This window comes from Rhodnius prolixus, unplaced genomic scaffold (genome assembly GCF_049639745.1).
Source record: "Rhodnius prolixus isolate KJV_2025 unplaced genomic scaffold, Rpr scaffold_8, whole genome shotgun sequence".
NCBI lineage: Eukaryota > Metazoa > Arthropoda > Insecta > Hemiptera > Reduviidae > Rhodnius > Rhodnius prolixus.
In genome coordinates this window covers 36296622-36310634 of record NW_027411593.1, presented here as the reverse complement: position 1 = coordinate 36310634, position 14013 = coordinate 36296622, and the positions used below count along the sequence as shown (strand labels likewise).

At 29.6% G+C, this 14013-nt stretch overlaps 1 protein-coding gene across 17 annotated transcripts in view; it reads right to left on the bottom strand.

Moving 5' to 3' along the window:
- Dmtn (transmembrane and coiled-coil domain 2 protein Dmtn) overlaps nt 1–14013 on the bottom strand; it is a 23347-nt gene extending 9334 nt beyond the window's left edge. For 4 of the 17 annotated variants that reach the window (XM_074122692.1, XM_074122693.1, XM_074122690.1 and 1 more), the window contains exons 1-12: nt 13760–13928; nt 13306–13418; nt 10499–10751; nt 7107–7242; nt 4762–5038; nt 4395–4439; nt 2155–2258; nt 1968–2080; nt 1299–1535; nt 642–797; nt 508–573; nt 247–428 (exon numbers count right to left, since the gene is read on the bottom strand). In XM_074122692.1, the coding sequence (XP_073978793.1) occupies nt 247–428; nt 508–573; nt 642–797; nt 1299–1535; nt 1968–2080; nt 2155–2258; nt 4395–4439; nt 4762–5038; nt 7107–7242; nt 10499–10751; nt 13306–13388 (1652 nt within the window). In that variant the 5' untranslated portion in view covers nt 13389–13418; nt 13760–13928. Of the gene's footprint in view, nt 1–246; nt 429–507; nt 574–641; nt 798–1298; nt 1536–1967; nt 2081–2154; nt 2259–4394; nt 4440–4761; nt 5039–7106; nt 7243–7522; nt 7562–7686; nt 7826–10285; nt 10425–10498; nt 10752–13305; nt 13419–13759 lie in introns of those variants that run through there. The other 13 variants (XM_074122695.1, XM_074122694.1, XM_074122697.1 and 10 more) reach the window with 13 other exon arrangements.

Below are 14013 nucleotides of genomic sequence, written 5' to 3'. Positions count from 1 at the left end.
GTATCTAATGGTTGGAGAAACATGAGAGGGTCAAAAAACGAATAATTTTAGTCATCCCGTCCTTGGGGTGAAGAAAGAGGTGAAGAGACGAAGTGAGAGAGAGGTATGGAGAAGCTAAAGAAAACACCATCACTAAGAAGGCCTAACTATTTGAAGCGCACAAATCTGTATTTGAGTGAGAGTCAGGTGGGTGCACCATGTTAAGTTTATCGATTAAAGCAGTGACTTATTGAAACAGCCACTTACCTGGTCCTAAGAAAGGGCATAATAATCCCTGCAATTGTAGCTACAAGTAGCAATACCACCTGAAGTACAGTCAACACAACATTGATTAATTTCACTACAAGTGCTCTAGCGTTTGAATTATCCAAACCTTCCAACGTTAAATATTGTTGGTGCTGAGCCTGTTGATGTTCCATTTTAGAAATCTAAAAAAAAATAATAATACTTAAGTGAACAAATTTAAATAAAATTACTCTTAAGAATAAAGGTGAGCAGTTAGTTTACCTTAGTTTGACAAGATTCTAACATGTCGGTGATATCACTTAACCTTTCCTCGCTTTGGTATTGCACCTGCAATATGATTTCAATTAAAATAATGCTACTAATATATATATTATTTATTTATTCTGCAATTCTACCTTTTCTTCCATATCTGAAATGGCTGTTTTTAAATTTTCTACTTCATTTTGGTGCAATTCAGTCAAATCGTTAACTTGTTCTTCCAATCGTTCACTTCTAAATCTTTCTTCTTGTAAAGCTTGGTTTAAATAAGCTATTTGATTCTGCAGCCCTTCCTGAAATCATTGTGCTTTGAAAATTACCAATATTTAATGAAAGTCATGAAGATCTTAATTGTTCTTATATTTAAATTATTGTTAGCAAAATTTTAAGAAACGGGACATGGAAATTTACTAATTGTTTTAGTAAAAACAATAGCACAAAAGGTAATCACAATTATTACGCGAATCTATGAAAAATATTAAGGTTTCGATAGACAAACTTTTAAAACCAATAAAATTGCTATTAATTTTGAGTTGATCAGAGCATAATTTGGTTTATCTTTTTAAATCATATCTAGTAACTATAAAGACTGCTTTGGGAGCTCTGCTCAATATATTCAGCTTTCTAAACGTCGAATACGACTCTTTATCTTTGGTACTCGTTTATTATGTAATTTAAAGGTAGATTTCCGCCTTTTTTTTTTTTATACGTACAGTAATACTATAATATATATTTTATCTATTTTAAAATTGAAAAAGTTAATGAATTATTGAGAAATTTAAGAAAGAACCTACCCTGACATAATCTATTTTCTCTGAAAGCGCATCGACGTCACGTTTTCTTGTTTGTAATTGTACATATACTGTTTCTAATGTAATTCTGCCAGAATTTCCACCACCGCCTCCAGGGTGCCCTCCACCGCTATTTGACATCGGTGAAGTTGAGGCTTGATGTGATACTCCAGCTGTTGCTGTAGCACCTCCCCCACCGGCCATTGATTCACTGGTAACTGAAGAGCACTCTGAACCTTCCTGCAACATTCATGCTCAATTCGGAAAAATAATCAACATTCAATTTTTTGAAGATTAAATACGAGTTCTGCTTTAAATCTTCTAAAAGCTTTACTTAAAGGCATTTAACTACATGATGTAAACAGGGCACAAAATTAAAACATATATGCAACTACAGTGACCGATAATAGGTTCAAGAAAGTAAGACAGAAGCAATAAACATCACAATGTGATAGTGTAATAAATTCAAACTATGACTTCACAACCTCCAAAGAAAAACATTCCTTTTTTATTCATCGTGACAATTCTCGACTATGAATTTATAGCAACAAATTATGTTTTTGTATTATCTTAACAAAACAACTTCCTAACTTTTTTTAAATAGTTTTGTTTGAGCTATATACTTATGTATATCAAGGACAATCATTATTTAACGTTAAAATCTCGAATTACCTCAGATGTAAACTTCAGTCCAGATCCAAGTGAACAACCTCCTGGTAAGGTCGCACTTCCATGATGAGTCTTTTCATCTTCTAAAGAATCAGATTCTCCATTACCAGAACCCACTAATAAGATTTTATATTTTATCAATAAAATTAAATAAACACAAAATGATACATTTTAATATATAATAACGTACCATCGAAGAATTGGGACTTACTGGAAAGGGAATTAATGTTATCGGCACTACCAAACTTGTTTCTAATTAAATGTGCAAATTCTCTCGGTTTAGACATCACAGATCTGTTTAAAACAAAAAAACAAAAAAGATAAATTTTGTAGTGTATACATATGTAAGGAATAATTTGGTCACTTTAAAATTCTTCAATTTTATGCTAATTATTGGTAATGTCGAATTTTACACAATTTCGTAGGACGAAAGAGTACCTAATCACAGTGGAATTGAATAAAAATTTACTTTTCCCTACAAATGAATAACTACTGTTTCAGAATATAACAAAAACAAACACTTTCTAATACTTTAAAATTACGGTAATAATTAATTAACCGTTAGATTTGGAAACGGATTAAAAGAATTTCTTTTAAGAAAATTTCAAGTATACCGTTTAGAGAGAACACTAAATCTTTTCAAATTTTAATCGTTACAAAGTGTAATCTAAATAGTTTAATGGTTAGGGGCGTGAGGATACTGTAAGTTAGGTTTGGGCTCGGCTCCAAGTTTAGGCCATGGAATTTACATGTGATAAAATGGATTATTCTCAAATATTCAACTCCGTTTCTTGCGCGGTCACTGATTGTAACACAAATCTTCCTAAGAAATATAGAAATTTATTAATATTTGAATTGTGATCTTACTCAGTAGTTATTTAGCTTTTGTTTCTTTGTACTTCCGTTTAATGGTATTTGTGTTCCATAAATTATAATTTACAAAAGAAAATTCAATTTAAATTATACGGACTGCAGATCATGACAAGAAAATTGCTATTTAAGCTAGGCTTCCAAAACCCACTAATACTTCTTGCATTCTAAAAACGCCAAATGGATTTATTACATCCAATATTTATTTTATATCAAATACGGTGACCAATCAAAGCATTTAATTCAAAGGACATAATCAAAATTAATAATTAATACTACTAACACGAAGATTGTTTCAGTCTCAAAAAATTTCAGAACAATTGTATGACAATTAGATTACACTAAACTTCGCTGTAACAATTTAATCAAGTCTTTCTCTTCCAGCACTTTAACTTTCTCAAAACAGAAATTGCAGATATTTGATATTTCGATTGATGCCATGAGGTGTTATAAAATCGGTCAATCAACGAAAGAGTCATTTTATTGAAGAGATTTTGCAATTTATGGTTATTTTCTTGAACATGGCTGAAGACATTCCTCAAAATTGACAATCTTAAAGCCTATATGTAGATCTGTAAATTATTTGTCATAGGAAATTGTAAAGTTAACAATGTTACAAAGAACATCGGGATCTCTATTTTCGGCTAGTCTCGTATGTTTGCCTAGACTTTTACAAGGGAGTAAGATTATTAAAATTGGCAATATCAAACACTATAAGGAAAATGCGTTACACGCAGTTAATTGATTTTGAAAAGGGAAGAATAGTCGGTTTGTATGAAGCAAGTACTCATCGAGTGGGATCTTCTTAAAAATCGAGACTAGACGAGATCGAATTTTGAGTTTTTGTAAAGAGATTAGCAGCGAGTAAAGAAAGGCATTATTTTAAATTTTTTGCCGGAGACAGCACATCAAATTTTAATAATACAGGGCGCTGTAGATACTAGTTTAGATCACCCAAGGCAGATTCAGAGAACACCACTCCTATATCGATGAGATCTTACCAGTTCTGATACCTTGTTGACTACTCTTCACCCATATGGTGCACATCTTCCAATAAGACAATGACCTCGAATAACAAGAATTTGTCACGCCATTCTACAAAACTAAAGATAGAAATTTTGCTTTGGTGACCTCTTATTCGGTTTATTTTCTACAGAAAATGAGTAAGATCTAATATGACAGCGCTTAAGACTTGCCCTTAATCAGCTAATAACTTAATAACTTGGAGGACCGCTTCACCTTTAGCAAGGTACGCAAGAGGACTTCAAGTATTGGTTGTATGGGAGAACATATCATATTAGTAGAAATATTATTAACATTGTTGCATAAGTAACTTCTTATTTTCTTGAACTCATTCCTAAACCCCATTTTCAATTGAAATTTTTTACTATTAACTGTGAAAGACAGATCTGTAATTTTTTTCCTTCAGCTAGCATTTTTTTTCTCGCATTTTTATTAATGTAACTTTTTGTATTAACATACAAACTTTTTTAATGAGAGAAGTACAGTGCATTGTTACAAGCATTCTATTCCATCAAATTTGTGTTATGATAAACTTACCCAGGTAAACCAATGATACCATCTCTGATATTACCACCAACATGCCTATGAAATAAATAAATAAATAAAAATAAATAAATGCAATAATAACACTAAGAAATAAAATAAACAAAAATAAACAAAACCGCGATAGGAATACATAATAATGCGCTAAAAAAAAGAAAGGAAATGAATAAATAATGTAAAACAAAATCTAAACAAAATCTACCAAAAAAATCAGCATTTTTTAGCCTAAAGAGTTTATACTCATTCAACTAAGCATTATATTAGAAACTGACTTTGCAAAAATTATTTTTTAGCTAAAAACTACATTGTAAACATTTGTACATATTTTTTTATATATGTAATGAAATAATTTTACACTTACTTGAGACCTTGTCCAACATCTCTTAAAACTTCTCTGGGCTGTCGATGGTGATGTCTTTCCGATTGATGTAGATTGCCACCTCCTGATGAAGCTCCAGCGCTTGTGTTCATACGACTTTCAAGATCTCTCAATTTCTTATTATAACTATCTAATTTCTTCTGTAACTGTTGTATACTCTGGGCTGATTTTTGGTTCTTTTTTTCAAATATCGCCTTGATTCGTTGAACTTGAGTCTTATCAGCATTAGATGCAAGCTTCAGGTACTCATTTACATTATCTAAATAAAAAATAAAATATCTTAATTGATTTAATTCATCACCCTGTTTGTCTAAAATAGTGACACATTTTTTCCCATTAAACTATGTCCTAATTCGTGCTTGCTAAGGTTAAAAACAAAGCTAAACCAAACTGAATGAGAAGTACCTAAAAAATTATTTATATATTTTTCATCAAATTTTTAAAAAGAATGTTACAATTTTTAAATATACAACAGGATTGATCAAAATTTAGTCATGGCTAATTCTTAATTCTCACGATTAAAACCAAATGCTGATAACTATTAATCCTATTCAACATTAATATGAACATTTTGCGATAACTACTAAAACTAAGCTACATTCCTAATATGCTCATTCATAATAATTGTAAATTAAACCTTCAGAATACAAGGGCCATGACTAATGATTTTGTCATAAGGAATAATAATTAGTCATAAATTAAATTTTGCCGAACTTGTAAGTCTGACGATAAAATTCCGATAAACAAAAGAATGTTTGAATGAAAACTTGCCTTATATTAGAGATCCTATTATTAGAAATGTCAGAGATTTTTACCAAACTCTTGCATTTAGTAAGCAAAGTATTTCTAAATAATTTTATATCGCAGCAAAGTCAGCGTTTTATTGCCTTGTACTAACGTTTTAGCAGAAGGCTGAATCTGTATAGTTTTAGTGCACCTAACTAAAGTAACGATACTGCACTTTTGAAGATATAGTTAGTTACAAAGAAATCAATGCCATATAATTTTTATTTTTTTTAGATGAGGTCAATTTTGGGGAGGATTAATTTTATTTTCATATTTAATCGTATTAAAAGAGTAATCATAATCAAGTAATCAATTTTGCATGTCCAAATTGGATTATATCTATATCTGTAAGTACTCACTATAATACAAAAAAGTTAAGTGTTCAAATTTGATAACAGGCTTATGGAAGGGCCCCAACATGTTGAATCGACTTTTTTTTTCCTTGAGAACGTCTCCAACGATTAGCTTTCAACGTGGTACACACTAAATTGCATAAATAAGTAAAGAAATGCCTATTTTTTTTAGGCAGCCTTCATGTTCAACTATCAAGAAATTAGATATCTTGGGTGAAGGTGACTAGCAAACACAATATGTAAATTTCTCATATTAACAATTTAATAAAATCCATGGCCCAAGGACCTTGGGAATTGAACCCAGTGCAATATATGTTAGCTTTTTGGGTTTCGCTTTAAATTGCTTGGCTATATTACACTTACTAAACTATACATACACAGAATTGCAACTTTTATAAGAAACATTTTCCTAGTTATATTAATTTAAAAGCACTTTTAGAGAGTGGAAGATCCTGTAAAGAGCTATTTAAGAATATTGTAATGAATTGTGCTTCAGTGCTCTGTACTGTTACATAGTCAATTAGTTTGGAAAATATTGTTAGGATAATATCGTTGATTTTATCCGTCATATTTCGCATTGCCTGAACGTTTGCGGACTTACATCCAACAAAGTTAGAAACGGTCATCACGTGTAGTGCAAAACAGAAACGGAAGTGAAGTCAAATTCTCTACACCAAACTGGTTAATCTACCTCTGATGATAGATCATGTCCGTAACCGTGGGCTTCTTAAAGAAGAGTGATTCAAGCTCTACTCTAAAGTGCTATCACATTCATTTCTTTAGTTTCTAATATTAATATAAATTTATGGAACGAAATTTTGTAGTTTACAGTGACTTGTTTTACTGGAGTCAGATCATTTCTGGCGGGTTATGTTGTTTTTCTGAACATAATAAATACTTTTTTTTAAGTCGATTTTTTCTTGATTCGCTCTAACAATATGTATTTACATCTATCATATACGCTATTCTATCCCGCGTATATCGTAGATTTCTAAATTTGAATATATTTTTTTAAAAAAGAAAAAACTGGAAAATGTTTTTAAAATGATGTCATTAGTCTCTTTTAGTTCATAAATCGTCCATAAATTTTGTTCATAGGAAATTCAACAACAATACATAGAATGGCTTTTTATTCTGACGACATACTTTATTCAAACAAATTAGATAAATGATAAAATGATAACATACCATCTCTAGCAGTCTGTTCTCCCTTGATAAGTTCTCTTGTCCTCGCTATTTTATTATGCATATGTTCAATAGCTGCTCTGCGGCCATCTGCGTCATCACCCAAGTCTACAGACCCATTAAGAACACCACTGACATCCTGAATTTCAATTTTAAACATAAGTTATGCTTACAAAAATGTAAAAAAGTTTAAGTTAACCTCATTATTATTTCTTTTAAAAAATAAAGTAAAATAACCTATTAAAATCAATAAAGATAACAATTAACTTGTAATTCATAAAAGTTTTTGAGGCATTATAAGACACTAAATCGCCGTGAAAGTTAAATCCGGAGTAATACAAAAAGTAAGTCATTTTATATATATTTACAAAAATAAATAAAAAAGATAAAGATAAAATTGAAACCTAAAAACCATTTACCATATCAAGCATCACAATACGCATTTTGATGAATGTATTACCAACTCGCTAACAAAAGTACTATATATCAATTTTATGATTTTTTTTTTTTTTTTTTTAAGGAGTATTCAAACTACAAAGTGTAGGATAAACAATGAATTAGTAGTGATATACAATGAACTCACTGGCATGATAAGAACAATCAAGGGAAGGTTGATATCAATATATTTGTAAATCACTACGCATGGATGTTATAATTTGATAAGCAATTACTATGAAAACAAAGACTTTCTTTTTTCTACAACTTGATTGGATAGTTTTGCCGATTTCCTCCCACTCCCTTCCCAAATCTAAAAATGAAAGAAGACAAAATAGTGTAATTATTTAATCTTTGTAAAAATAAAATAACTTTCAAACAAATGGTATTAAGCCCTCGGAAGTTAAACAGAAAAAAAATTACTTATGCTCACAAATTTAAGAATAAAAAATATTTATACGACAAAAAAAAAGCAATTTCTAGTATGTCTACTTTTAAACGACTCACTTTTTTAAGACTTCTTGAAAAACAATTTTTTTTTTTATACTCTACACACCTAAATAGTTCAATCAATTTCTGGGATTGTTAGGGAATTTTTGAGGACTATGTGTACAACTTCTACTACTTCTAGTGCAACATCCACCCACACTCGCACAACAAGATAGGGAGAGAAACTTTTTCAGACTGAGGAGATCTCAAGAAAACATTTCTTCCGAATTCTGATATCAAATATTTTACACTATCACAATACTTTCCTAATAATAATTTTAAAAAAAATTAAACAAATGTTTAGTAATTAAAAGAAAAATTTAAACAGTCATGTCCTTGAAAACAAACTTAAAAATGATATGAAATAAATATTTCTTCACACTGCATCTACATGTACCTTTAATATTATGGGAACTGCCTTGACAAAGGTAGTATCTATTAAAACTAATAATTGGCTTCCATCACCTATTATTTTAATGTCCTTGAATAATTTATATTAAATATTACAAATTAAATAAAAATCAAATTAGCATTCACTTTGTTAAATTAAATTTTAACTTCTATAATACAATAATAATAACCCACAAAATAAATAAATAAATACAAATAACTATCTTAAAAATCCTTAGATGGTAATAGTTCTTTATTTTGTTATTATTAATATACATAATTAAAAGCAAAAACGATTTTTTATCAAACAAGGAAAAATCTTCCTCGATATATTTGTTTCACAATGTACTGAAATTAAAAATTACGCGGAAAATACAACCCATATAATACATCGTTTATATTATAAATTAATTGCGAAACGATTAATTAGCCACTTTGTTTTACTACAGATATAATAGAAAGTAGTAAAAAATTATTTTCGGATTTTCGACAAATTCCGAATTTTATCGCAATATTTTTTTCCTTTCTTAAATGATTTTATTACTAATGAAGTGGTGCACATATAGTAATGGAGCTTTAGGGGTAAAAAAAATCCAAAACCAGCTTTTCTGAATCCTCATTAAATCCCAATTTCATGGAAAATATTTGCTTTGAAAAATTGATCTCCTTATGGACGTAAACACACTAAATTTTAACTAGGAATTTTTGTAACTCAATTTAGATCTTTAAATATTATATAAATAACAAGACATTTCACCAAAGTGACATTATTTTAAGGTAAGCCTTACCAAGCTCTCCCCGAGCTACCTACAACTAATATTCTGAAAAAATATTCCAAATAAAAGTTAAATATATTCCAAATTATTATTATTCATTGTGTTATATATGTATGTACATACATACATAATGAGAATTAAAGAAATCGTTGCCACTTTCGAGAAAATTTAAACAATTCAAGAAAAACAAAATTCACTTTGTAGTACATTCCGACATTTTAGCAAAGAGTTAAGGAATCCTCATCATTAAGTACCCAACAGGTTCCCTAACGTACTCTTTTTTTTTGTACGTTAGGGAAAAACTAAAACCTTACTCTTTTTTTTTGTTAGTTTTTGAGCTAATGTTCAACCAAGGATGTAAGTGAAATATACAAAATAAAAAAACACCGCGCACACAGTTTTTTAGTTCTCGAAAACAAGAAAGAAAGGAAAATTTGTAAAAAGCCACTTTTACGTTAAATCATAATACTTCCTTTTAGGAAAGGATCTGAAAAAATAAAATATAAAAAAGAAAAGTTAAAAAAGGGGTACAAAAAAATTAACTTCGAAAATTAGCAATGAATGTCATTATACTTAGATTCTGAACAATTTAAAACAGTTAAAAACATGACCTCACTGCCCTGAAAAATAAACCAGTAAAAACTGTATATGTATAGTAAAAGAAATTATCAACTTAAAGAAACTAAAAAAAAAGCCACTTCATTAAAATAGTGAGCTATTGTGAATTTCTATTCATGTGTTATCGCTTAGTGATTTGACTGAGTTCATTGCTTACCATGGTAACATATATGTGAGTAGCCGAAAACGTTTATATTCTAAAAATATTTTTAAATTCTTTTTTACATGTTCGCTATACTTTCTAGATTTCTGCGAAAATGAAAATTTAAAAAAATAAAAAAAGCTTTAAAGCTTAAAAATTTAATGTTAAAATGGAAGTACACACTCTCTTTCTTGAAGAAATTCGATTCCTCCTGCCCTTTAAAATTTCCTATTTTTTTCTTTTCTATTGCACGACAATACTAAATTAACTATCACAAGTCAAGTACACCGTAAAAGTAAATACAAGAAACGAATTCAATCTGTAAAACATACCCATACACTCTCGGTTTGTTGATTATTCATGTTATCTAACTGATAAAGTTGATAACAGTTGAAAATCACAATAAATCACTTTTTTTCTTTGTCTAAACACTTTAAAATAATAATGAAAATATTAAAAATAATAATTTCTAATTTCTAACAATAATTTCTAATTTTTTTTTTTCTTTTTCAATTTTTATTTCACTAACAAACAAACAAACATACCGCTTCATCTTCTCCTGTTTGCCCATACACTGTCGGCAAACCTCCATCGTCACCTTGATTTCCATGCTGTTGGAGATCCCCACCACCGACAGCTAATCCTGCCGAAGTAGACTGTACAACAACTCCTGTACAACGAAGCATTCCAGCATCCGTTGAGCTGCATCTTTCGTGCCTGGAAGTTGATGAAGAAGGGGATTTGCATCTTCCCCCACCTGCACCGCTACCACCACTCATTCTGCTTTCGCGGAATGATCTAAAATAATAACCCAGTACCATTAAAATCAAAACTCACAGGTGAAAATGAAAATGAAAGGCAGAATTTTGCAGTTTTGTTTTTAAACGATGGCAAATTACTTTAATAATTTTATAAATTAAGAAAAAAGTCAACAATAAATGCTGAAGGAAGTTTAAGCGCCGAATTCTTTGTTCTTTAATGTAAGATACTTCTAATTTTAATAACTGAATTTGACTGAAGAAAGCCAAATCTTCCTGAATGTATACGTTCATATCTATAAATTCATCTTCTTATTATAAGAATTGGTGTCATAATATTTTATAGCAGTCTAAAGTGTTGGGATCTATAGTTCAAAAATCGTATTTTATAATAAAAGCTAGCTAACTTTTTATGTAGTTTAAATTACATGAAAAATTAAAGTAAAATAATTTTTTCTGCAGTGGTTTAACAATGTTTCAATAGGTACACTTTAAATAAGAGTTTTTAATGTGTTATATTCGTTTAGCGAATCCACCAGCAAAATTTAATATTTTTTTATTCAATTAAATAGTTTAAAATTATCCTACAAACAATAAGAAAAACGATTGATTTTTTATATATTATTTTATTGCTTATTAATTATTTTACTGATTAATATTGTAATTAATTATTGTATGAAAACTTATCGTCACTAAAGTCTGCTATTTGCGATGTGTTCCTACAATAAACTTCATGAATTTACAATTGATTTGTAATACCACGGTTAGAAATTAAGTTCTTCGCCCATGGTATGTATTTGTGGGTACAAATTTTGAAAAAAAATTGTGTAACCTTTTTGTGCTCAAGAATATCACAATGCTACCTCATCTACTTGTCCGGCTCCGATTCCGAAAAGTCGATCTTTGGTTTAAATTAGTTGGTTATCAGAAGAAAATTCTACTAAAAATTCAGTTCGAAATCGGATGGAACACCTCTCTCATTGCTCATGCTACGATGTAATCACAAACCTATCGGAGGTTGCAATAGAACAAATCTTAATCACCTGGTATTAATTAAATTCGGGGTGAACTTTATAGAAATATTTATTTAAAAAATAGCTTTTCCTAAATAGTAATCAACCTGATATAAAATAACATAGTCATTCTAGTATGAAAAATGAATCTTAAAATTTGAAATTACTGTTAAATGAGCTAATTTTTTAAGACATGTAAAAAATGTATATGATGCGGACAAAACATGCTACAGATTTAACTTTAACTAAGACCCCTAAAACTATTCGCAAACTAGAATTAAATCTATGGTCTGCCTATATATGTGTAATCATGCTGAACTGACAACTGACACTAATTTTCAAATATACATAAGTAAACAATCCTTATACAACTGTCCTACCGGACAGTTTTAATAATCTGTTATGTGTAAAAATTAATGGGTGAATGACTGAATGTTTACCTAAATAATAGATTTCCTTCAAAACTTATTCCATCTAGAATTACATTACTAGACTCACTATTATTTCAACTTGGGGTGGGGGAATATAAGTTAAGGCTTACATAAAAAATACAATGCAGACTTATTTTCTCTTGATATGTATTAAATTAAATCATATAATTATTTAAAATTTCTTTTTTTTTTCGATTTCACGCGCTAGAAGGAGCTAATCTAGTGAACTTTAAATGAAATACATTGTGAGTATAAAATTTAGGTTGGTCCTCTCACTTCAGAGTAAAACAAAGCAATTTTTCAAGTTCATAATTCGGTATACTTGTTAATATCTGTTGATTTACTAGCAAAATAAACATCACTCTCCCTTAGGAACCAAACAAAAGAGCGCATTTATTCGACAATTATTGGTGCTTTTCCAGTTAATACATCACAACATTATTTCTAACATTCACAACCTCATTTTTCTGAACTTGTTTGATCAAATTGCATAACTGAATTGACAATCTTTATAACATAAATTTTTGTAATACCCAGAATGGAGTAAAAATATGTTGTTTGTTCTTAATTGACTAACCTTTATTTTGAATAAGTTGAAAGAAAATTAACTTATGATGGAACTGGATTCACATTTTCGAAGTAATTATAATAACTGTATTCACTAATTAGCTAGTACAATAAAACTAGATGAACTATACACAAAGTCATCAACAATAGTGCTAATGTAACATCAACTATGTGATCAATGAGGCAGAAGTCATTAAAGACTGGCATATCATTTAAGAATCATTGAGCACTAACAATTTTTTGACAACTGTCAGAATCTAGCACTGACCTGTTAAAACTTAACTAAACGAAAACAATTATGCGACATATTACATAATGGGAATGAATATCACTGACAAGTTATTGTAGGAATATTAACCAAACGTCAAAATTGATACCACATGAGTCATACACATAAATGAATCCCACCTTGCAGCCGTCCTGCTACATACAGGAGTAAGAATATATTACAACTGTAAACTTCATCTTGAACATTACATCGTACAAGCATAAACAAACACAAGACTATAGCTTGGACAATTACATCAGCAAAGCCATTGCCAAATACAGAAAGCAAGTTATAAAACACTTTAATCAAACTCACCCAGTATTATTTGATTTGGGTGCAGAGGACAATCTGCACGGAGACGGACTCCTACTTTTTGGATTAATATTTAAATTATCCATTATAATATCCTCAAAACTGCCCCAAAGTTGCTGTAGACATATCACTTTTAGGTTAAAAAACAAATTATCCCTATTCTACATACGTCGTAAACTGAAAAACAATCTTAATATTTCCTAAAAAGATTTACACTACCAATTGATTATTTATTATATAATTCACTTAAAAAAATCTATAAGAACAAAAATCAATACTTATTTTATCATTGTTTTATGAATCGCAGTGAAAACAATACACAATTCATAAAAACTGGATTAAGAATCAATATAGATAGGGTAATGGCTGTAAATTACTAAAAAGAAATTTAAGAATTTTACGTAAATAGAAGAAATAAATAAAAGAACAAGAGAGGCAGCCAGTCAGCAGAACTTACGGTAATTAATCTCACGGCATACTTGGTTGTTAAATCAGCTAAACCTTTTCATTGTTTAATAAGCAAAAGAGAACTGTAGAAATTTAAAAATTAATTTTTGCAAATCACCTTCAAAAGCTGTCAGCCATTTCTCCGAAGAACACACAAGAACCAAAAAAAAAAAAAAATATATTCCGAAAGAAATGTTAACAACACTGATTGTGATTTAACAGTGAGCCAACTTACAATAAAAAGCGTTGTTCAGATACATTAAT